The 22,655-nt window shown below is 38.5% G+C and overlaps 1 protein-coding gene across 4 annotated transcripts; it reads right to left on the reverse strand.

Annotated features, from left to right (window-relative positions):
- Window positions 1-623: 623 nt before the first annotated feature.
- LOC104610963 (SMAD/FHA domain-containing protein) lies at window positions 624-21,651 on the reverse strand. Of its 4 annotated transcripts, none has more exons than XM_088904122.1 (13): window positions 21,206-21,651; window positions 20,543-20,727; window positions 20,367-20,470; window positions 9,231-9,311; window positions 8,756-8,859; window positions 8,540-8,626; window positions 7,775-7,977; window positions 7,429-7,630; window positions 7,289-7,339; window positions 7,083-7,181; window positions 6,778-6,837; window positions 3,153-3,274; window positions 624-2,188 (listed from the first exon to the last, which is right to left on the reverse strand). In XM_088904122.1, the coding sequence occupies exons 1-13, from the start codon at window positions 21,470-21,472 to the stop codon at window positions 1,000-1,002; spliced, it is 2,754 nt and encodes a 917-aa protein (XP_088760248.1). In that variant the 5' UTR covers window positions 21,473-21,651; the 3' UTR covers window positions 624-999. The 4 variants fall into 4 exon arrangements, with proteins under 4 accessions (XP_088760248.1, XP_010276151.1, XP_010276144.1 ...); XM_010277849.3 differs by having other exon boundaries at window positions 3,153-3,277; XM_010277842.3 differs by having other exon boundaries at window positions 8,756-8,862.
- Window positions 21,652-22,655: the final 1,004 nt, after the last annotated feature.

Below are 22,655 nucleotides of genomic sequence, written 5' to 3' on the forward strand. Positions count from 1 at the left end.
TATTTTAGAGTTCCTTAATTCTAAGTTTTCTAACAATTAACATCATCGTTGAATGTTGACAGAAATGTTAAAATATCGATTTTGTCCTTTGTTATGTGAATAGATAATGAATAAAATACCCAAAATTGTGCTTTGGACCATAGAGATAACCCTCCTTGTGAACTACAGCCAGGAGAGATGGAGAGAGATTGTGAACTACCGCCAAGTTAAAGTGAATCTTGGATCAAATCAGTAACAACCCTTTTAAAATACATGTGGATAAACTAGGAAAAAAAAAGGAACAATAAAAAATAAAAAATAAAAAATAAAAAATAAAAAACAAAGCAGAGCCTAATGGAAACACTCTTTTCGTCTGTATAAATCCACTACAAGCTTTTCTTTCCTCTGTAATTCCGTCCCCTTCCCTTCAATCTCTCTTCCCATTTTTTTACACCCACGTGGAAAAATCTCACCGAGAACACATCGAATATCTGTATTCTGTACAAGATCCCCCATGAAGCCATGACCTATCAATATCAAAGCTAGAAGCATTACTTCATAATCCCCAGAAGTATCACTGCCTATGGCACGCTCCAGTTCCTTCGTTTGGTATTCCTTTTTTCCTCCATGTCCACCTCTGCTCGAGTAGTAACAACTCTAGTGAGAGCCCATTCATATGTTCCATTCTAAATGATTGTCAAGCGAAGATACATACAATCATACCCTCTAATAGCTGGCCCATCTCAACAGGATTGGACACCATCAACATGGGCATGATGGACATGGATAGCAACATCCTATCCATGATCCATGATCCATCTAGATGACTGGACTTAAATTACATGGGCATGGAAAACGGAATAAGCCAAATAAATAGAATGGTACAAAGAGAAATGGATTTCAATAGAAACGTCACATATTTACAGCTCCATTCCCCTTTGCCCCAATCAAAAAAAAAAAAGGAAATTTCCCTGCACATTCCTCGGCAACCAATTGACTTTCTAAACACAACCCCAGATACTATCCAACAGAATCATCTTGAGTAGCATCATCAGATTCGTCCATTGGTTCAACTTCACTATCCCGCCCCTCTTGGTCTGTACCCACCTTTGTATCATCAGTTGCTGATATGGATTCATCATCAGTATCACTATCATGGTGGCTTCCCTCCTTGGTATCTGAATCTGAATTAGAATTAGAAACCTTATTGTCTCTCTCTCCATAACCGCTACCCGCGAATTGCACCTCACAATCGGGAGCAACAATTTTAATCATCTCATTAAGTTTTTGGCGTTCCGCATTTGACTTGGTGGCTGCAGTAGCAGTAGAAGATGCCACAACCTGGCTCCCAGCAACCTGGCCATCGGAGCAGTGTAGAGCAGCAGCACATTCTCCATCACTTCTTGCACTGCCACAATCTTCACTATGAGGGGATTGATTCTCACCATGGACGGAAGGAGCTGTACTGAATGCCCAACTCCCAGCAACTTCAGAAGTCAAAAGATCAGCTGTTCTGATTGTGCCACCGGCTTCTGTATCTTCCATGGATCTCAGGACCTCACGTGGGTTATTGGATTGCGAGCAATTTGCATTTTCCTCGTGAACCTTGAGAATCTCTTCTTCATTTTCTTGAACCTGGGTATCATTGTCAAGCTGCATCTTGTCCTCCTGATCTAAATAGCAGCATTTCTTTAGATCAAAATTTCTCTCACTAAAGTTCACATCAATGGCAGGGCTTTCAGTCTCGAGCACTCTCTCAGTTTCAATAGGATCTCCATCCAGCACTGGTACCGTGTCAATCCCCTCAATCTCAGAACCAAAGCCCCCTTTAACAGAGCGGTCAGCACTCATGCATTCCGCATCTTGGGTATGTTGTTCTTGGCTTCTGATATCACAATCATGCTTCTCAGTAACACTAGCTTCATCACTCGTGCTCTCAACCTGGATTCTTACAACCCTTGGACTTGAGGACATGGAGCCTTCTTTTCCATGGCTGTTGCTTCGGTGAGCTGCTGTTGTTTCTTTCTCTCTTACTACAGTTCCACTTGTGTTCCCTTTTGTTCCATTGAGTTCAATATCGACATATGTGTTCTCATAGTTATCCTCATCCTCCAGAGTTCTCTGCATGGCCTTCAGCTGCTCCTGCTGCTTTGCAAACAGAACAGAAATCTCCTCAGTGGTGGAGTAAAATGCCCGTAGCTGTGTTTCCCTGTATGACATCAGCATGCAGAAATAAAATAAAACATTGGGTTACATCAGATACAACATAGTTTTCTCTTCAAATATAACTTGGAAAGAAAAACTTTTGAAAACAAGCTGCTTGACCAGTGAATGATACACTCACGCAAGTATTTGAACGATAAATCATAGATAAGTAAAATCAAATATTTGAAAGATCACTCTTCAATGGACTTTTGCTGTGACAAATTCCAGTTGCCACAACTTGAATATACCATGAATAACTCTGTATCCTAACTTTTTGTTTTTTATATCACAGAATAGGCGAGACCAAACAACAAGAATATCTTCTTCATAAACCATAGAATGGACTGCATTATTGCAGCCTCTAACATTAATGGACTGCATTATGCACCAGAACCCATCAGAACTCCGAAGTTAAGTGCGCTTGGGCGAGAGTAATACTAGGATGGGTGACCTCCCGGAAACCCCATGTTGCACCCCAACTTTTATTTATGTTCCATCAAAAAAAAAAAAGAAGTAATTTTTTCTTTCTTTATTTTTGGAATTGGTAACTGTTAATTTTGAGTCTAAATATAATGTAATAACAAGATGCCAACATCCCCAAGTATATACTGGTATACAGCCACTTATCCCACCATTACCATCAATTACTCATATTACAATTAAACTCAATACAATTTCTATTCACCCCTTATGCATCAGCCAAACTATTTGGTGACCTTTAGGCTTAATGGAAAGTTGAGTCCAAATTCCCTGGCTAGAATACCTTTTCTCTCTTATGGTGTGCCTGTATTGGCAAGGACATGCCTATTCTCTCCCAGCCAGATCACAGCCACCAAGTGCTTGCATTAGAAAGATAATATGTTTTACAAACCATAATGTGAAGAATATGGAAAGCAAATTGTGTTTGAATGCACATCTCAACCACTCTCCAATGTCGAAGAGAAGGAATATGGATTCCTATTTCTTACCGGAGAATAACTCTTTCCCTGGCACCTTGAAACCTCTGTTTCTCAATTGAGAGGTCACGAAGTGCATCAGCCATTTCAAGTTCAAGAGCAGAAACTTTTGCCCATGCTTCTTCTCGAGCTACCTGCTACCAACAGCACAAAAGAACCTCAGCTTAAAAAGTAAAAGGAAATTCATTGAAGTGCCTAAACTAAAAGAAATTCTTTGTACCCATTAGCTTTTAGAGGTAACCCTTCAAGGACAAGAAGAGCTTTTTTATTTATTTATTTTTTTTATGAATGAAAGAACAAGAAGAGCGTTAAATACCTTCATATCTAAATAAGATAAGCATCTTGCTAACTAAAGCAAACCAACAAACAAGATAATTCCAATAGCACAACAAGAATGTCCACGGTCCATCAATTGGGCCAAACTGGGTAAGTTATAATCACTAATAAAAAATAAAATAATCTCCAGAGTCAGAAAGAGAATATTGAAATGAAATACAATAAAAAAAAAAAGTAGTTGCATAACATGTAAACCATAGGAATGAACCACAGTGATTCAGTCATTAAAAAACACAAAGGCTTTTTTGGATATCAGGTAGTGGATTTAGAGATAATGCTACAGTGAGCTGAAATTTCGGCAGTTTTGGAAGGGATAAAAAGAGCTCAACGGCTGAATATTAGAAAACTGCTGGTGGAGGGCGACTCTAGGTTGGCTATTAACTGGATGCAGAAGGAAGATTTCAGTTTGTTGAAGTTCTCGAATGAAAAAAAGAAGATTAACCAGCTCACTCAAAACATGCAAATTCAGTTTCAGTGGTCCAAGAGGAGTGCTAATTCTTTGGCACTCTTTGGCCAAACAAGGGGTGGGAAGAGCTAGTTTCTTTTGGGCATTATTGTAATTTGATGTCTACTTTTAGGGAGGGTTAAGAGATTTTACCCCTCCCTCCTGTTGCATTTTTCTAGCATCTCTTTTTCTTAATAAAAGTTCTGTTATTGATCAAAAAAAATATAATACTACAGTGAGAGGTGAGCCAACATGACCATTCTACAGAAAACACAGAGCACATTTTCACAATTATTACTAACTACTATACAATTAGCATTCACAAGCTTGATGTTACAAAATAGTACACAGGAATAAGAGAACTGCAATACATAAGCATGCTCATGCTCATGTGTGTGTGCGTGCGTGCATGCGTGTGTGTGTGTGTGTGTGTGTGAGAGAGAGAGAGAGAGAGAGCCATGCAGGAGTATCTGTCTGATAAAAAAGGCCTTTGCTTTTATTTGCATGCTGTACTTTCAAGATTATTTTGGTCATTACAGTTTTTTTTTTTGGTAGAGATCAAGTGAATTCTAAGGGGATTATGTGACTTTAAGAGTTGTTTAAGTTGTAAGCAAAGCACTAGTCCAACAGTATTTCCATCCAACCATTTGATTCTGTTGTAGGTGGTATTCAACAATGTTATCATGTTCGTTCTCAGTGTTGCCTGCGAATGAAATCACCAATAAATTGTAAAGACCCATTCATTTTCCTCATTTTAAATTTTTGAGACAGAAAAAAGAAACTACTAAACCTGTCAATTGTGGGCACACTTTATCTATTTTGATCACTTTTTGCTGGTTTATGTGGGATACATACTTAATAAAGATGACCAATTAATATTGAAAAGTTTAGCAATAATCATTCAAATTGGAAAACACAAAATGATAGTGTGATGGACCTGTTTTCTTGAAAAAAAAAACAATCAAGAAACAATTACGTTGTCAGACATCCCCTTAATAGTTTAGATTAAGAAATGAGTGGCTAAAATGCTTTTGTAGAGTTTTAACATAAAGTTTGGTCCCCATTCATTTTAAACAATTCTACTTGATTTCGAGTCATCTATGCAGTTCTACTTCCATTCCAGCTTCAAGTAGTGTTTTCCTCTATCTCTTCAAGTATATTGCTGCGCTCAGACCAGCAGGTGTCTAAGTCTGGAACAGTATTGTTAAGGCAGCTAGGTGAGGCCTAAGTGTTTTGGGCTGGCAAGGCAAGTTGATACCTAGAGATATTTAAGCATCACCTAGGCAACATTTACCAAGTATTATGGAGTTTCACGTTAAAAATGAACTATAAATTAACAAATTAAATCAGTAAATGATGAAACGACATTTTTTTTTAATAAGCAAATGATGAAATGGCAATTTACACATGATCTTTAGAAATAATAAGATTTTGAAAAAAGAATAAACTCCTCGGTTCAAAGGAAAACACATAAATGTCCAAGGATTAAGAGATCTGACTTTTAGATCAACATGCATTCCTATCAACCAAATGGGTTATACACACTCATGTTAATAAATATAAAGGGCATAATTAGTTCTTTGCTCCCACTAAGATGTTTACATCCACACCACTTGTCTAGTCGGTTGCCTAGGTGATAGGCCTCCAAAATGCAATGCTTTTGACTAGAGCTAAGGTGCTAGCAATATTGCAAAGATTAACTTTTAAGAAAGGAAACCACTCAACTACAATGGGCAGAATCTGTTTTGTAGTTGGCTTTCCTGTGGAAACTGAATGTACCTCCTATAATAATGGTTGAAAGGAAGGTGGATAGCTGGGGCTAGTCCACCAAATAAGGATTCAGTGGTTCACCTAGTGACTTTGTAAATCAACTATTCTTTCACATAAATCAATAGTCTTAGTTACTGATAAAAAAATAATACATGAGAGAGATTCGTGACATACTATGGTGTGCTGCTTATTACAATACCATATTGCACATTATGAAGTATGAACGATGCCTTCTAACATGCTTTTTTATGGCATGTATGAACCAAAATTATCCATGTTCAACAAGATATCATCGGATCTTAAGTAGTGGCATGCTTATGTTCTACAGCTTGTCTATGAGATCAATTTTTCAGATTATTTCTTAAATAACATAACTGTGCAACATATACGTGAGAGCTAGGGACTAGGGAGAAAGGGGGTTAACACTCAGCAAAGAAATAAGTGGACTGGGTCAACCAAGAATCTCCACCCCCCCCCCCCACCAGGAAAAAAACAGAAGAAGGAAAAAATCTCCATTCCCTTTTTTTATCAGCAAAAGAGAATTTTATTTTAAATTAGGGTTAAAATAAAGTTTTACAACTTTGTGTATGGGATTAATGCTCCCACACAATTACATATTTCTGTCCCACTTTACATTGCTGCCCAAAACAATTGTTGCCTCAAAGCCCCTTGTTTAGCAAGATAATCAGCTAGCCCATTTGCACTCCTTCATTCCAAGCTGAAGTCAAGTGACAATATTTATTATTTAGGGTTAAAAAATCTTCATTCCCTTCACACATGGAAATGCCTCTTCCAAGCTGAAGTCAAGTGACAATATTTATTCAATAATCAATACTAAGAAAGCTAGGATCTGACATGAAAATATTTAACTAATGCAGCCTAACAAGTCTGAGAGCTACCACTTTTTGCAAAAAAACATAAAAAAAAAAATGTTGAAGGTTAGGTCCATACCCAATCTACCCCTCCCACTACCCAGGTTAACAGGGGTCATCATTGGGCGATGGCCCATAGCTTAAAGAGCAAAATATTTGGCACTAGTCAAGACATATTGGATTCGATGGGGAGGAAAAGGAATGTATTTCCTACCTTTTCACTTTCAAGTTCCTTCCTCGATCTTTTAACGTCATGTTCCAGCTTTTCCACTTTCTGTTACAACATCACAACAGGAAAACAAACATCAGGCTTTGATGTACAAAATCTAATATGTCCAAAAAAAGAAAAAATATTAACATAGCATACATTTATAAAGACCAGATTCTGATTTATGCCCAGATAATGCTTATATACAACCAACAACCAAGACCAAGCTCCCTTTTGGGATTCGGAAACAAAAATAAACGCCAGGAAAAGAAAAGGAAATAGAAACATTTAAACATGTAATGCAACAATACTTTTCTGCTTTCTGCTGAGGCTTTCTGCTCTTCCTTAACTTGGGCTTCTAGCTGGCGCACTTTCTTCTCAGATATAACCAAGCTTTCCCTGAATCCTTCCTGTTACAGAAAAAACAGTTATAAATGAAAAAGGTTCTCTATTATAGATGAAATGCAAAGTCAGTCTGTGCGATGTCTCAGAAAAAAAAATGTCCCTCAAAACATACCAGTTTGGATCTTGAAGCTTCTATAAGTAGACTTTTTTCTTTGTCTGATTCCTGAGATGGTGAAGAAAATGAGCTTACAAACAGCTTTTAGACTAACATGAATCATCTGAAATCGAGAAGAATCAAAATGCTTTTCAAACCTGAAGCTTATTAATAGCTTCTTGCAGCTCTCTTTGTTGTTTTGATGCAACTTCAGATTGCCGTTTTAACTCCTCCTGACCCTCTGCTTGGACTCTCTGCAGTGCAGCTTTTAGATCTGCCTCAGACTTTTCTCGTTCTTCCCTTCTCTGGTTTCGCTCTTCATCTAACTGTGCCTCAAGTTCACATATAGATGCCTTCTGACTGCAGGATAAACAATAGGCCAACAACATGCATGACATCATAACGCATATGTGCAACTAAAACAATGTAGAAACAGTTCAAGTCATTCTTCAAGAACCAAAGTAATACAAAAAAGAATTATAGCAATGGAATTTAATTCCTTACTTATTGATTACTGCATCTGCATCATTGCGTGACTGCATAGATGCTCTAAGTCTTTGTTCAAGGTCCTCAACAGCATGTTGTCGTTCAGCCAAAAGTGAATTGACCCCATCTAGTTCCTTATTTTTAACCTCCAAGGTATGATGTAGCTCTTTAATTTTATCAAGGTATGGTTGTGATACAGATTCTTTCAGCTCCTTCATCTCCTTTAAAATGATTATATATTAATCAGAAAAAAAATGCCAACAAAGAAGCCAATAGTTAAGGCAATTGGAGTGGTAAACCATGCGATAGACATTACTACCACATAGGCACATACAGAGTAAGGGTTTAGCAATTCCCAAGATCAAGTGCACCAAATGTCTTGGGAGAATGCCACTTCAACTTCTCTTTCAATAACAGGAAAAAATGGCTACAAGGAAATTTGGGACAGAAATCCAACATGAATAGCAATAAGTTAGTTCATCCAGCCAATGGTCTTCCAAATTAAAAACCCCGAATGGGGACTTAGGACCAGAATGAGCAATAGAAGACTAGACCAAGACACATTTCATATGAACAAAGACCTGAGCCAGGCCATCTCAGCATTTGTAACCATAACAGGTTACTTTATATATCATAGCATAGGGAACAGTAAATCAGGCCTTCATAAATCTATTTGTGTATCCATGATGATTCTGTAATATATAACTATAAACTACTATTTTGGATGTAGAAGCTCAATCCACATTCAAGCATGCACACACGCGAGGGATTGAAATGGCATACGTTTTCATAACGAACAAGAGCCACTCGATGTTCTTTCTGCAATGTTTCAATGGTGAGGACATGAGATTCCAATTGCTTCCTCAGCTCCTGTGTACAAATAAATATTTGAGGTCTAAGAATCGTGTAAGAAACACAATTAGGTTTTTTATCTAATTATAGAGGAGAAAAGTTGGCATTCACAACCATGAAACCTTCGGGTTCAAAATTTAATACTACCGTGTTTGATCGTTGAAGGCTTCGAACATCATCAAGCGAAATTGGACCCTCAGGTGCACCAATGCCAATACCTTTTAGCCTTTTGCTTTCGGAACCAAATTCCTCTTCTAAAAAGAATTATGATCAGTACATATAACTGATTCCAAATTCTAAGACATGAATATGGACTTCACTTAAAGAAAGAAGCATAATCTCATAGTACATGAATCCTAATTGCTGTGTTTGGTTTCTTGGTACATAAGTGAGAGAAAGTTGTTGAGAGAAGTGCTTTAAGATAACCCCTAAAATTACATGGGGACTTTTCATAGCTTTCCTTTTATTACTTATTTTCTCAGGAGGCAAAAATAGTCAACACTTGGGCCATTATGTCTGACAATTTAACTGTAAGTGTAAATGCTGCACCATGATAAACATTCCATCTTTGACATAAGCAGGTAGCATACCCAGTTTCTCATTCTTATTTGTTAGAACATACCAGTTTTTCTTTTCAAAACTGCACCATCCACCAAAGTATCCGCCTTGGAACATTCTCGATATACAAATGAAAAAGCAAGTTCTGTAACCATCAACAGAAAAAACATGGAAGAAAAAAGATTGTTTAATAACCTTATGATGCATTTCAATCACATATATGGATTATAAACTGCAGCATATACAAGATCCCAAAACCTCAATATATTCACAAGCATGTCAGCACAAATAACAGCACCAATGATTCCTCAACTTATAAAAGAAACCGATAAAAAAGGAAGCAAGATAATACAGGTCACAGTTCTCAATAAATCTGAGAATATTATAGGAGAGTGTTACAAACCAGATTCGTAAATAGAAGAAATCTGTTCAAACCAAAGAGAAGAGAAAAACATTCTCTCTTAGGTCGGCCAGGATATATATATATATATATAGTTTACTAAATAATAACAAAGGTCTGTTATGTCTCTATTTAAGTTGGGACACATCAGCACTAACTTAAAGACACATCACCATACTAAATAAGACTCAAATGACCATTCTACCCTTATTTAGTCAACACTAACACTCCCCCTCAAGCTAGAGAGTATATATCATATAGTCCCAGCTTGTTACATATGTAATCCACTCTTGCCCGACTCAACCCTTTGGTTAACAAGTCTGCCCATTGGCTCCCTGTATTAACATATGTTGTACTTATCATTCCACTTAGAACATTTTCTCTATGTATTTTGTTCTATCATGAAAAACTGAGTTAGAGGAAATGTGAACTGCAGCTTGGTTGTCACAATATAGTTTCATTGAAGTGGTAAACAAGTACCGCATCTCCTGTAGGACATTTCTTAGCCACACTAGTTCACAAGTTGTATGTGCCATTGCTTTGTATTCAGCTTCTGCACTACTTCTTGCCACCACGGTCTGCTTCTTACTCTTCCATGTCACCAAGTTACCCCCAAGGAAAGTACAATAACCTGTAGTAGACCTTCTGTCAGATATAGATCCAGCCCAATCAGCATCTGTATATCCCGCTATTTCAATATTTTCACCGCTCTTATATAGCAAGTCACGGCCAGAAGCTCCCTTCAAATACCTTACAGTCTTTAGCACTGCGTCCCAATGTGGAACCCAAGGATTCTGCATAAATTGACTCACCACGCTCACTGCAAATGAGATATCTGGCCGAGTGATAGTTAGATAGTTTAGCTTGCCCACCAACCTTCTGTACCCTCATGGGTGTTTCTGTTGGTTTGGCACCCAACAAGCCTGTCTCCTCCAGTAGATCAAGAACACATTTCCTTTGGCACAAATTAATACCATACTTGGACCTTGCCACTTCTATCCCAAAGAAGTATTTCAATTTGCCAAAGTCTTGTTTGAAAATGATCATGTAGAAATGTTTTCAACCTGTCACTGCTAGTAATAACAATATCATCAACATAAACCACTAACAAAATCTTCCCCGCATCAGAGTCATAGTTGAATACCAAATGGTCAACCTGACACTGTTTCATGCCAAACATCTTCATGACTTCATTGAACCTACCAAAACAAGCACGAGGGGACTGTTTAAGTCCATAAATAACTTTCTTGATCCTACACACCTTACCACCCTCCCCCTAAGCAACAAACCCGGGTGATTGCTGCATATACACCTCTTCAAGAAGATTACCATGCAAAAAAGCATTCTTAATATCAAGCTGAAACAAAGGCCAATCATGTATAGCAACTAGGGAGATCAAAACAAGAACAGAACCAATCTTGGCAACAGGAGAGAAAGTCTTTGTATAGTCAATGCCATATAACTGTGAATAACCCTTGGCAACCAACCGAGCTTTCAATCTCTCAACACTACCATCAGGCAAATACTTGACCGTGTATACCCACTTACATCCTACAGTATGCTTACCCAAGGGAAGGGTGGTGAGATCCCAGATATGATTATGAGCCAGAGTGGAGAGTTCTTTTTCCATCACTTGACACCACCTCGGAGAGATAAGGGCTTCGTGGACATCCTTAGGAACAGAAACAGAAGATAACAACGAAACAAACTGTCAATGAGAAGGAGATAAGTGAGAAACAAAAACATAATTGGAAATAGGATGAAGGGTACAACTACGTTTACCTTTCCGCAACGCAACGGGAAGGTCTAGGTCAAAAACGGGGGGTGGTGGTGCTGCAGAAGTCACTTCTGGATCCGTCAGTAGTAAAGTTGGAGGGGTTGGTGCATGTCGATGTGTATACACTTAATGGATAGGTGGTCGTGCAGGAGGAAGTGGCATCGGAGGCAAAGACTTGGGTACAGCTGGAACAAGAGGAATGGGGTCTGCAACGGGAACTGGAAGCGGAAGGAAAGAAGGGGAAGAGACAATTGACCTAGAAAAGAACAAAACCGACTCAAAGAAGGTAACATCAGGGCACACAAAACAACATTGAGAACTAGGATTGTAACACTTGTACCCTTTCTGTGTCCTAGAATAGCCAAGAAAGATACACTTCGTAGATCGTACATCTAATTTGTCTAGTCCGGAGCCAAGGTTATGAACAAAGCACACACACCCAAAAACTCGAGGGGTAAAAGGAAAAGGAGACAATGTAGGAAACAGAACAAAGAAAGGAGACTGACCATCAAGGATGGACATAGGCATTCTGTTAATAAGAAAGCAAGATGTAAGCATAGCATCACTCCAGAAACGTTTGGGTACATTCATATGGTGCAACAGGGACCGAGCGATTTCTAAGAGATGGCGGTTTTTCCGTTCAGCTACCTCGTTTTGTTGAGGGGTGTAAGAGCAAGAGGTTTGATGAATAATACCATGTTGTTCTAAATATTGCTGAAAGGGTGTATAAAAATATTCTTAGTCATTTTCTGAATGTAGGATCTTAATATGGATACCAAATTGAGTGTGGATTTTAACATAAAATTTTTGGAAAATAGAAAATAATTCACTTCTTTCTTTCATAAGATAAAGCCCTGTCATCCTTGAATAATCATCAACAAAAATAGCAAAGTACTTGTATCCATTGTGTGACACTATTTTATTTGGACCCCAAGTGTCTGAATGGACCAAAGAAAAAGGACTCAACATACGACAATCGACTCTAGGACTAAAGGAGACCCGATAATGTTTCCCATACTGACACGACTCACAATCCAAAGTAGAAAGACGACTCAATGCTGGAACAAGTTTCTTAAGTGCTTTAAGAGATGGATGACCAAGTCTGCAATGCTAGTGGAGAGGGGTGAGAGACGACTGAAGAGTTGTTGAAGAACCACCACCATCAAGGTAATACAGTCCACCAGCTTCATAGCCTCCACCAATCTTCATCCCCATCTTGAAATTCTGAAATACACAAGATGAAGGGTAAAAGATGATAGAGCAATTAAGAGACTTGGTAAATTTACTAACAGACATAAGATTAAAAGGAAATTCGGGTACATACAGAACTGAAAACAAAGATAATGAACCAGTTTTAACATCACCAATACCACTTATGGAAGAAGTGGAACCATTAGCAAGGGTGACAGTGTGGGTTGTAGAGGATGAAGAAAGTGAAGAGAACACACCTGGAGTCCCAATCATGTGATCGGAAGCTCCATAATCAATAATCTAGTGGGAGGGTTTGGATGCCAGACAAGCCATACCTAAGTGAGCAAACGTAGTTGTACTCGGCTGAGAAGTAGCCTGGATCAACCGCTCATATTCAGTACGTGAAATACTCATCATCTCTTGTCTGGAGGCATCTATAGGTGGAGGTGTTTGATCGGTTTGTTGACTCCCTTGTTCCATATCACCACTAGCCACTACATGATTTGCCCAAGATGAAGGTGGGCCATGTAGATCATAGCAAAAATTAACAATGTGTCCATCCACACCACAATGTGTACACTTTCTCAGGCCATGATTACGTCCTCTACCACAAGCTCCCCCTGAATCTCAACCTCCAATATGCCCACCACCACAACTGTACATGTGTCCACCTCTACCACCACGGCCTGGCTGGCCCTGATGAGCTACTTCTCTACCACCACAGCCGCCCCCTCTGGCCACCGCAAGGGCAGACCTATTGGATATGGTGGGGTTCTCTGGAGGGCCAATAGAAACCCTCCGGAGATGGGCAAACACCTCCTCGAGAGAGGAGAGGGCAGACCCACCTAGTATCTAAGCCCTCACCGGTTTATATTCAAGCTTCAATCCCACCAGAAATCTGGTTACATCAAGTTGCTCTCTCTGTTGTTGTTGAATTTTAACATCAGATGTAAGGGGGTGATACACGCTCAACTCATTCCTCAATTTTTTCAGACTAGCATAATACTCTTCAAGACTCTAGTTACCCTATTGCAAACTAAAATACTCTTGATAGAGCTAATATACTCTGGTAGTGTTATCCTGTCCTAAGTAAAGCTTCCTTCCATAATCCCAAATTTCCTTGGTTGTGTCTAAGAACATGAAGTTTACACTAATCTTCGGTTCCATACTGTTCCACAGCCAAGTCATAATATGTGCATCTTCTTGCTCCCAATCACCATACTCATAGGAATCAACTGGGGGTTTTTCTTCTCTTATATGCTTTACTTTCTTCTTGGCTCTGAGAAACACTTCAACAGATTTGGCCCAAGGTACGTAATTTTCTCCATTCAATTTAATTGAGGTCATTTGTACATTCAAGTAGTCTTGAGGGACCATAACCGACTTATGTTCATTATCTCCATGGCTGTAAAAAAAACTCTTCCCCTCTTTTTTTTCAACCTGCCTTACCCAGTAATCACTACACTGCACTCCAACAAACACTGTACTTCACTCCTCTAGTTAATCACTCACCACCATATGACTGACCATTGCTGAAACATACACTGTCACAGGTTTCAGCAATGTTAATCCCCACTATTATCACTTTCAGCACCTCACGAACACATCACACACATAAGAGTACCACTTCAGCATTCCATACGACTGATACTAAGCCTTCGGCCCGCTGAACTGAACCTACCACAAAACCTGTTGTTGCAGCCCTCTTCGTTCCATCGATTAGAGGGTTCTCTACCAACCACCTGAAACCACAACTTCACACCCAATCGAATACATTAAAACCTCCAGAAGGAAGAGATGACCACTCCTTTTCAGCCCTTTTGCGAAACTCCAAAAAAAAAACTAGAAGAAAACTGAGAGATTACTAGCTAGAGTGCACTGAAAGTCAAACAGATCTGGACTGACTTAACCTGGCTCTGATACCATGTTACAAATCAGATTCGTCAGTTTCAGATCTGAACTTAAGGTAAAAGAGAAGAAAAAAGAGAGAGAGAAGGAGAGAAGAAGAGAAGAAAAAATAGAAGAAGAAACCTGTTCGAACCAGAGAGAAGAGAAAAAAACATTCTCTCTTAGGTCAGCCAGGATATATATATAGTTTACTAAATAATAACAAAGGTCTGTTATGCCCCTATTTAAGTTGGAACACATCAGCACTAACTTAAAGACACATCAACATACTAATAAGACTCAAATGACCATTCTACCCTTATTTAGTCGACACTAACAGAGAGAGACATTCGCATACCAAAAGAGGCATGTGCCTCAAGAAAGCACAACAAAAATATCTTTCAGAAATGATTCTTGAATGAAGCTGTAATAAGAACAAAGAACACAATAGAAGGGAAGAAATTTAAGCAATACCACATCACCATCCTAGCAAGAAGTAAATTCAACTTTTTCCTTTTTCCAGGAAGGGCAGCCCATTGCAAGAGGCTCCTGCCAATGTGGTGTCTAGAGATGGACAGATGCACACAGCCTTACCCCTGCACATACAGAGAGGCTATTTCCAAGATTTGAACCCTGGTCACCCAGGTTGCAATGGAGCAACCCAACCGTTGTGCCAAGGAAAAAATTACAAGTGTAAATGACTAATAGCTGTGTGTTTGACGTGTGTGTGTGTGTGCGTGTAAGAGAGAGAGAGAGAGAGAGAGATCCTTATCCAAATTAACATTAATGTAAAGTCTAGTTAAATGTATCAATGGGACAAAAATAAATAATATGAAGAACAAGAATAATAAAACAGAAGGAAGCAAGATAACATGAAGATTCCATAAATGATGAAAATGAACAATATAAGGTTCCCGTAACAACAAATCGGCCCCGAGGCAGCACAATATGATAGATTATTTACACTTTTACCCCAAAAGTATGCATATTTCAGCCACAAATGCAAGCATTTGATAGAAAAGGAAACAAAAAAGGCCAAAATGGAAAAACCCAACCAATGTAAAAATAATAATAATAATAATACAATATCTATGCCAATTTGATGAAGACAACTCTTCTCTGATATAAAATACCTACATAGTGTACAAAAAGTAGATGAAAGGGGTTCAAATGACAGCTTCATGTGCAACTACGACAGAATTGAAGTCTTTGGTACTTGAATTATACACTATAACATGGCATAACTAACCCTTCTGATTTTGGAATATCGCATAACTAACCCATGTTATAGACTTGTAGTTAAACACTATAACATGGCATAACTACGACATAATTGAAGTCTTAGCATTTCAAACTGTTTTTTCCAAAACCTAAGTTAATGTCTTTGAGATTTTAAGTAGTCAAGCTAGATAGGCTGAGCAATACTCATGTTTGATACCATTAGCGGTGCAACTTGGGCCAAGCCAGCCTGAACCCAACCCGAAAAGGTTGGGTCAGGTTGAAGATGAGGTTAGGCTCATGATTGAGATTTGCTAACTTGATTTGATTTCAGGTTGGGTTAGGGTTGCTAGATATGCTGACTTGCTTAGTAATACTCATGTTTGTTACCATTTAGCTGTGCAATTTGGGCCAAGTCAGCCTGAATCCAACCTGAAAAGACAGGTAATGTTAAAGATCAGATCAAGGTCACGATTGAGATTTGCTAACCTGATTTAATTTCAGGTTTGGAAATTTGGTTAGGGTTGACTCCTCAGGCAACCCAACCAAACCTAAATCCAGCTCTAATAAGAAAAGGCCAAATGCATTGTAACCCTATCCCATCTATTCTATATACAACAAGAGTGCAAATCAGGGTACACTTAGGATCGGAGATCAATAAATAACACAATGTGACCTTTTTGGTACCTTGATTTGATAATTCATAACAAGAGAGAGAGAGAGAGATTGAGGAGGATGTCGCCCATAGAATTAGAGTAGGATGGGAAAAATGGAAGGATGCATCCATAGTCTTATGTGATATGTGAACACCACTTCGATTAAACGGAAAATTCTATAAAATAGTTGTAAGGCCACCTATGCTGTATGAAACAGAGTGCTGGGCAGTCAAGAAACAACATGTCCAAAAAATGAGTGCTGAAAAAATGTATGTGGTGAGATGGATGAGTGAAAAACTAGAAAGGATAATATAAAACATAAATTCATTTGAAGAAATTTAGGAGTAACTCCAAAGCTCCAATAGGTGATAAAATCAGAGAAAGTAGACTAAGATGGTTTGCGCACATGCATAGAAGACCATTGACAACACTTGTAAGAAGTGGTTTTTTTAACAATAACAGAAATTCATTAATTGATTAATAAGAAAATTATATTGTAAGAAGTGATTTCTTGCAAGTTGAACTGTTGAAGGGGCTAGATCTAGAAGTGCTAGAGGCAGACCAAAAAGGACATGGATCAAAGTAGTGAAAAATGATTTAAGTGCTCAAAATTTAACAACAGTTATGGCATTAAATAGAATGGAATGGTGAAACAGGATTCATGTAGCCAATCCCATATAGTTGTGATAAGGCTTATATGATGATGATGACGACGACAACCATGATGATCAAGTAGTCTTGGTCCACATCAGCTATTCAGCTTATTCTCTCTCCTCCTCCCTTTGCTTCCCAATCCCCTCAAAACTTTGTGATTTTTTTTTTTTGAATTTAAAATACATTCATATATATATATATATATATATATATATATATATATATCAAACATGAAGATATTCAAACTCACCTACAAGCAATTCATTTTCCATCTTATGGGAAACTAAATCTAATCACTCCCGTGGACTACAATTCTCTCTGCTTGGTCATTCTTATGACCTTGATTATCTCTGACTGCAAGAATGATGTTTGTAGTTCTGGTTATTGGTGGTCCACAAAGCCACCGCATTGGTTATCACTCCATCAGTCAACAAGATTCACATTTGACATTGACTCACCATTCACCATTTGGAGGCTGTTATTTAAATAAGTTTACGGATTCTGATTTCTAAAATTTGTTCTCAGCTCTTACATCCCTTTGTTGTTGACTTGTCATTCACAGTTTCCATCTTTGTTGTGGACACCCATCACACAGTCAAGGCTGTTTTTGGTTGGCATTGGTTTTTTTTTTTTTTTGAGCAAAGGTGAAGTATAATTGTATTGATGTAAAAGGTCCTTTGTACAAAGAGAAGCTGTACACACCAAATCAGAAGGACCTCCAAAAAAGGTCATCCTCAAAAAATTACAATCAGAAGTAACCTCTTTAAAGTCAGTAAGTATAGACAACCAACTTCTAAAACAACCTAAAGCCGAATTGATGGTATTGATGACTTCAGCTTCAGTAGAGGTTTTAAGATCAAAAACCCTGCTGTTCCTTTCTGTCTAAACCACCCACATAATTGCTAAGGGAATAGAAGACCAGCAAATCTTTCCTTTCTTAGTCATCCCCCAGATCTGCCAAGCCTCCAGGCAGGCTTTAACTGAGTCTGGCATACACCAGCTTAACCTCAGACTATTTAAGAAGTAGCTCCAGATCTTTGAGGCAAAGTTGCAATGTAAAAACAGATGGTTGACCGATTTTGTATCCACACCACAGAAGCTGCACCTCAGGTCACTGCAGTTAAAACCTTTTCTCACCAACATCTCTTTGGCGAGACACTTCTCTAAAGCTGCCACCCATACAAAAAACTTTACTTTTGAGGGTACCACTGTCCCCCAAATTGCCCGTCTTGGAAAGAGGCTTCAAAACCTCCCCTTATGGTGCTGTAGAAGGATTTAACTGAAAACTCCCCACTTCTGTTCCACTTCCACACTAGAGAATCCTCAGATTGCAGATTCAAAACATGAGATTGAAGCAAAACTAGGAGATTTCCCACCTGCTGAATCTCCCAGTCATTGAAGCCCATTCTAAGGCTGGAGACCAGCAAATAGCATTATCCCTTATCAGAAATGTATCTTCCACCAAGGCTTCTTTATCTTCTGCCAAACTGAACAGGGTGGGAAACAGTTCCTTCAGGGAATTCTCCCCAGTCCAGGGATCCAACCAGAACCTGATCCTTCTCCCATTCCCTACTTTGAAACCAACTCCCCTACTGAAAAGGTTTGAAGCTCTGCATATTCCTTTCCACAGACTGCATTCATAGGTCATTGGCATGGGTGGACCACTACCACAACCACTTTCATCCAACCTATATTTTTCTGCTGTTGCTTTCCTCCAGAGGTTGTCAGGTTCAGCAGCAAACCTCCACATCCAACTTCCTAGCAAAGCTAGGTTGAAATATTTTAAGCTCCTTAACCCCAACCCCCCTTGAGATAGGAGTTTACAAATCTGACCCCAGTCTACAAGATGATATTTGTGTGAATCCTTCCAGCCCACCCACAAAAAATCTCTCATCTTTTTTTCTAAAACCTCTACCACTTCTGAGGGGATAGGAAAAAGGGTCATGAAGTACGTTAGCAAACTTGCTAGGGCACTCTTGATGAGTGTTACCTTTCCATCTTTGGAGAGATACCTTGCTTTCCAAGTGGCCAATTTCTGATCAATTCTTTTTATTATTGGGTTCCAAATGGTTTTAGAATTGCATTTGGCTCCCAATGGCAACCCCAAATAATTTTCTGGGAGCTGACCAACCTTGCAACCCAACAAATCTACCAGACCCTGGATGTTAGAGACTTCTCCCACTTCTATCATCTCACTTTTTGCTAGATTTACTTTCAGTCCTGATATAATCTCAAACCAGAAAAGGATGTACTTCAGATTCAGAACTTGCTCCTCTGAAGCCTTACAGAAGAAGAATGTCTCATCAGCATATTGCAGAATTGGAATAGCAGTCCCATTGGGCTTCACCTGGAAGCCTTCCACCAGTTCCCTCTCCACACCTCTATCTACCAACTTGCTTAAACCTTCCAAGACTATTAGAAAGAGAAAAGGAGACAAAAGGTCCCCTTGCCTCAAACCTCTAGAACTGCTAAAATTTTCTCTAGCCGTCCCATTTACAAGCATTGAGAACCTTGGGGTCGAAAATCAAACTTTCATCCAACTTCTCCACTTAGAGCCAAAGTGCATTATTTTAAACAAATAATTCACCATTCAGGTAAGTTTTATTCTTCTTCTTTGATACCATTTTGATTTTTTCCTCCACTGAAATTTGTTCAATCAACCAGTTGCCCATGTTTTTCCTCTAGTCTTTACTATTAGAAAATGGGAATTGGAATACAAAATTAATTAGAATGAAAGCCTTAGAATGTCTTTTTTATTGTCAGGCAAACTTCAGTTGGTGGGGAGGGAGTAGGAGATCTTGATAGACTTGTTCTTTTTTTTTATTTTTAGTTTTTCTTTTTTATATTACAGATTTTTTTTGAAAAAAAAAATGCAATTTTTATGGCACATAAGCACATTGATTGCCTGGATCACTTTCATCCTTTTTTTCATGGAGTCAGCCAAGTTATCCATTTCATAATTAAGTTGGCTATAGTTTTCTTTCTCATCTACCTGCAAACATTTGAAAGTGATAGAAGTTTGCTGATGTTTTTATTAATGAGATTTTTTAAAGAAAAATTGAAGGTTGAGAATAAACCTTGGTTGAATACAAAGTGCTCTATGCCTCTATCTGACATCAAGGATAGAGATGAAGATGACTTATGGCTGGGTCAGGTTGAGTTAGGGTTTACAACATATGGTTGAAGGTCAAGTTGGAATTGGGTTAGCATTGAAGATTCAACACCTCGGATTGGGTTAGGGTTGACCTCAACCTGACATAACCCAGTCCAACGTGCACCCTTAGTTAACATTATCAAGAATGGTAGAGTACTACAATTAAACATTAAAGAGTATTTTCCACATTAACTCACATTGGTTTCTAAAATAAGCAAATACGACTATAGAAATTAACCATAAAGTTTAAGCATGCCCATTACCATGCTGAGGAGGTGCAGCAAAAGAGATAATATCTCCATGCTGAAGCTTAGCTTCAGGACTATTTTTCTTCAGCTTTTCCCAGTTAAGATATGTTCCGTTGGTGCTGCAAATGGTTCCGCACAGTCAGAAAATCACATAAAGACAAATAAATAAACTTGCTTATGCAATACACAACCTGGAATCTTTCAAAAAGACAGCACAGTTGAAGCATGATGGCTGCTCCGCATCTTCAGTAGCAAGTCTCTTTCTATAAATTTTGCAATGATTTGCGCTTATAGCATGTGATTCAATCTGGAAGCGCTTGTCCTCTACTAACCGGCCAATGTAGTGCTTCTCAGCAGTCAAAAGAATATTTATGCCCTGCTTAACAAATTTTATCAGCTTGCATTGACAAGGAGCGTTATGTAGCATCAACTATCAACTAACTGGAAACTGGAAAGAGAAGTTCTCATATTACCAAATTTCGAGAGAGATAGAGAGAGTGCATTCACAATCCCAAAAATCAAACTAGCTGATTCAATGCTATCAAGTTCAGCAGTGCTAAATACATCTACAATACCGTTTCCCAATGAAGATAGCACGACGATGACACTTACTCAGACAAACATTAAGGTATCAAATGATTTCCATTGACACGCATTACCAAAATTTCCAAATATGCTTCCTTTTTTTCTGTTTCGTGTACGAATACAAAGTGTTATTATTCCAAAATAATTCATGTCCAGAATAAACCAACTGGAGGTTGTTGAACATTGGGCTTAATGGGTCAGTACTGAAAATCTAATCTATGTACCCATGGTACACAGGGGATTAGGGTTTTAGAGATGAAGATTGATACCTGCGGTCTCTTACGAGCATTTTTGGATATGGCAGTGAGAACGCCCCAAACACCAGGATCAGAATTCTGGAGATGTTGAGCAGATAGCTTACGAGCAGTAGAGAGGATTAACTCTCTGGCACTTTGAATCTTTTTAGGGGGAGATGTGTCCTGGTGCGAAGGATGAGATGAACTTGCCTGAGAGACGATGGGAGGGTCATTGTTCTTAGGAGTCGGAACCGCCTTGGGAAGTAATGGAGTGTCCGCTTTTTCCTCTTCCAGCGCCATTGCAGAGAAGCGTATCAGAGAGGATGCATGGCTCGGCGGGGATTTCAAACAAGAACCCTATATACCACTCGTCCGCTGGAAGCTTGGAACTTGGAAGGGAAGACGTCCCTACTTCTTGGCCCTTGCCTTCTTGGTCCTCAGCCAACTCTAATCCGGTAGGGCTTAAACGGTCCGGATCTGGGATAGATGTGGACAGGCGGGTCTTACAAATATCTAAAATCTTGGAGTCCACATCAGATCCAACACATTTTGCCATTGTTCTCGCTTGGTGCAGAATACCCGATTGGAGACAACACGTCATCAATTCCTATTGCTATACATCTTGTTCCTAAAAGCTGACGTGTTTATTGCTTAATCTATGATCGGAAAAGATATGATATGGGAAGAGTTTTGACCAATCAAAACCCACCCATGAATTTTGATAAATAAAACCTGATTGACTACCACAATTATGATTCCAGTTGCCTGGTCAGAAAATTTTTAGATATCATATATTTTCCATATCATAGTCGAACCCGTTTATTGCTTAATAGATGTAATACTAGCCTGTGTTACACCTCTTGCTTCTAGCAGATCCTTTCTCTACTCTCCTAATGATTGGTGGCAAATGGCAATCCCGGTCCAACCTCAAAACTTTTACATGCATCTGCAATTTTGTTCCTCACTAGATGCATCCAGACAAAATCATGTACATTGGGTTGGGCACAATGTTCCATACATATAAAAGCTTTCTTTGTATGCATTTTTTCAAGAAAGAGCATTTCAAAAGTGATTATTCACTCTCAAACAAAAAAGCTTTCTTTTATCATACATGTGTCTATCCAAGCAAATGGTAATTACCTCCACTCTAAGAAAGCTAGTGACATTTAACTCTATTAAAAATAAAAGGAAAAACAATAATTAATTTCTTTTTATTTTTTGGTATTCAGTGCCATGCACCATTAATAACTTTCCCTTTGACCCCTTTTTCCCCAAATTGTTGATATTCGGTGCCATGCACCATTAATAACACACCAACGAGCCAACCCTCTGTTGGTACTCATTTTAAATGATGTGGTATCCATAAAGTGGGGTATTATTTAAAGACGTAACTTTATTTAATCTCTTAAATTAAATAACAAATCTATACATAAAAATCAAATAAAATAACAACTTAAAATTATAATATAAAAATTGGGTGTCA

Source organism: Nelumbo nucifera, chromosome 4, assembly GCF_055504915.1.
Source record: "Nelumbo nucifera cultivar China Antique chromosome 4, China Antique-T2T, whole genome shotgun sequence".
NCBI lineage: Eukaryota > Viridiplantae > Streptophyta > Magnoliopsida > Proteales > Nelumbonaceae > Nelumbo > Nelumbo nucifera.

What these genes read in the sequence shown, in the direction of transcription:
- LOC104610963 (XM_010277834.3), bottom strand. Translation starts at nt 21,472, where the DNA reads ATGGCGCTGGAAGAGGAAAAAGCGGACACTCCATTACTTCCCAAGGCG. An exon ending in TGCTGCACCTCCTCAGCATG is followed by an intron (nt 9,312 to 20,366) that starts GTAATGGGCATG and finishes TGATGGTTACAG; the next exon opens with AACTTGCTTTTTCATTTGTA. An exon ending in AGTTTTGAAAAGAAAAACTG is followed by an intron (nt 8,863 to 9,230) that starts GTATGTTCTAAC and finishes AATTCTTTTTAG; the next exon opens with AAGAGGAATTTGGTTCCGAA.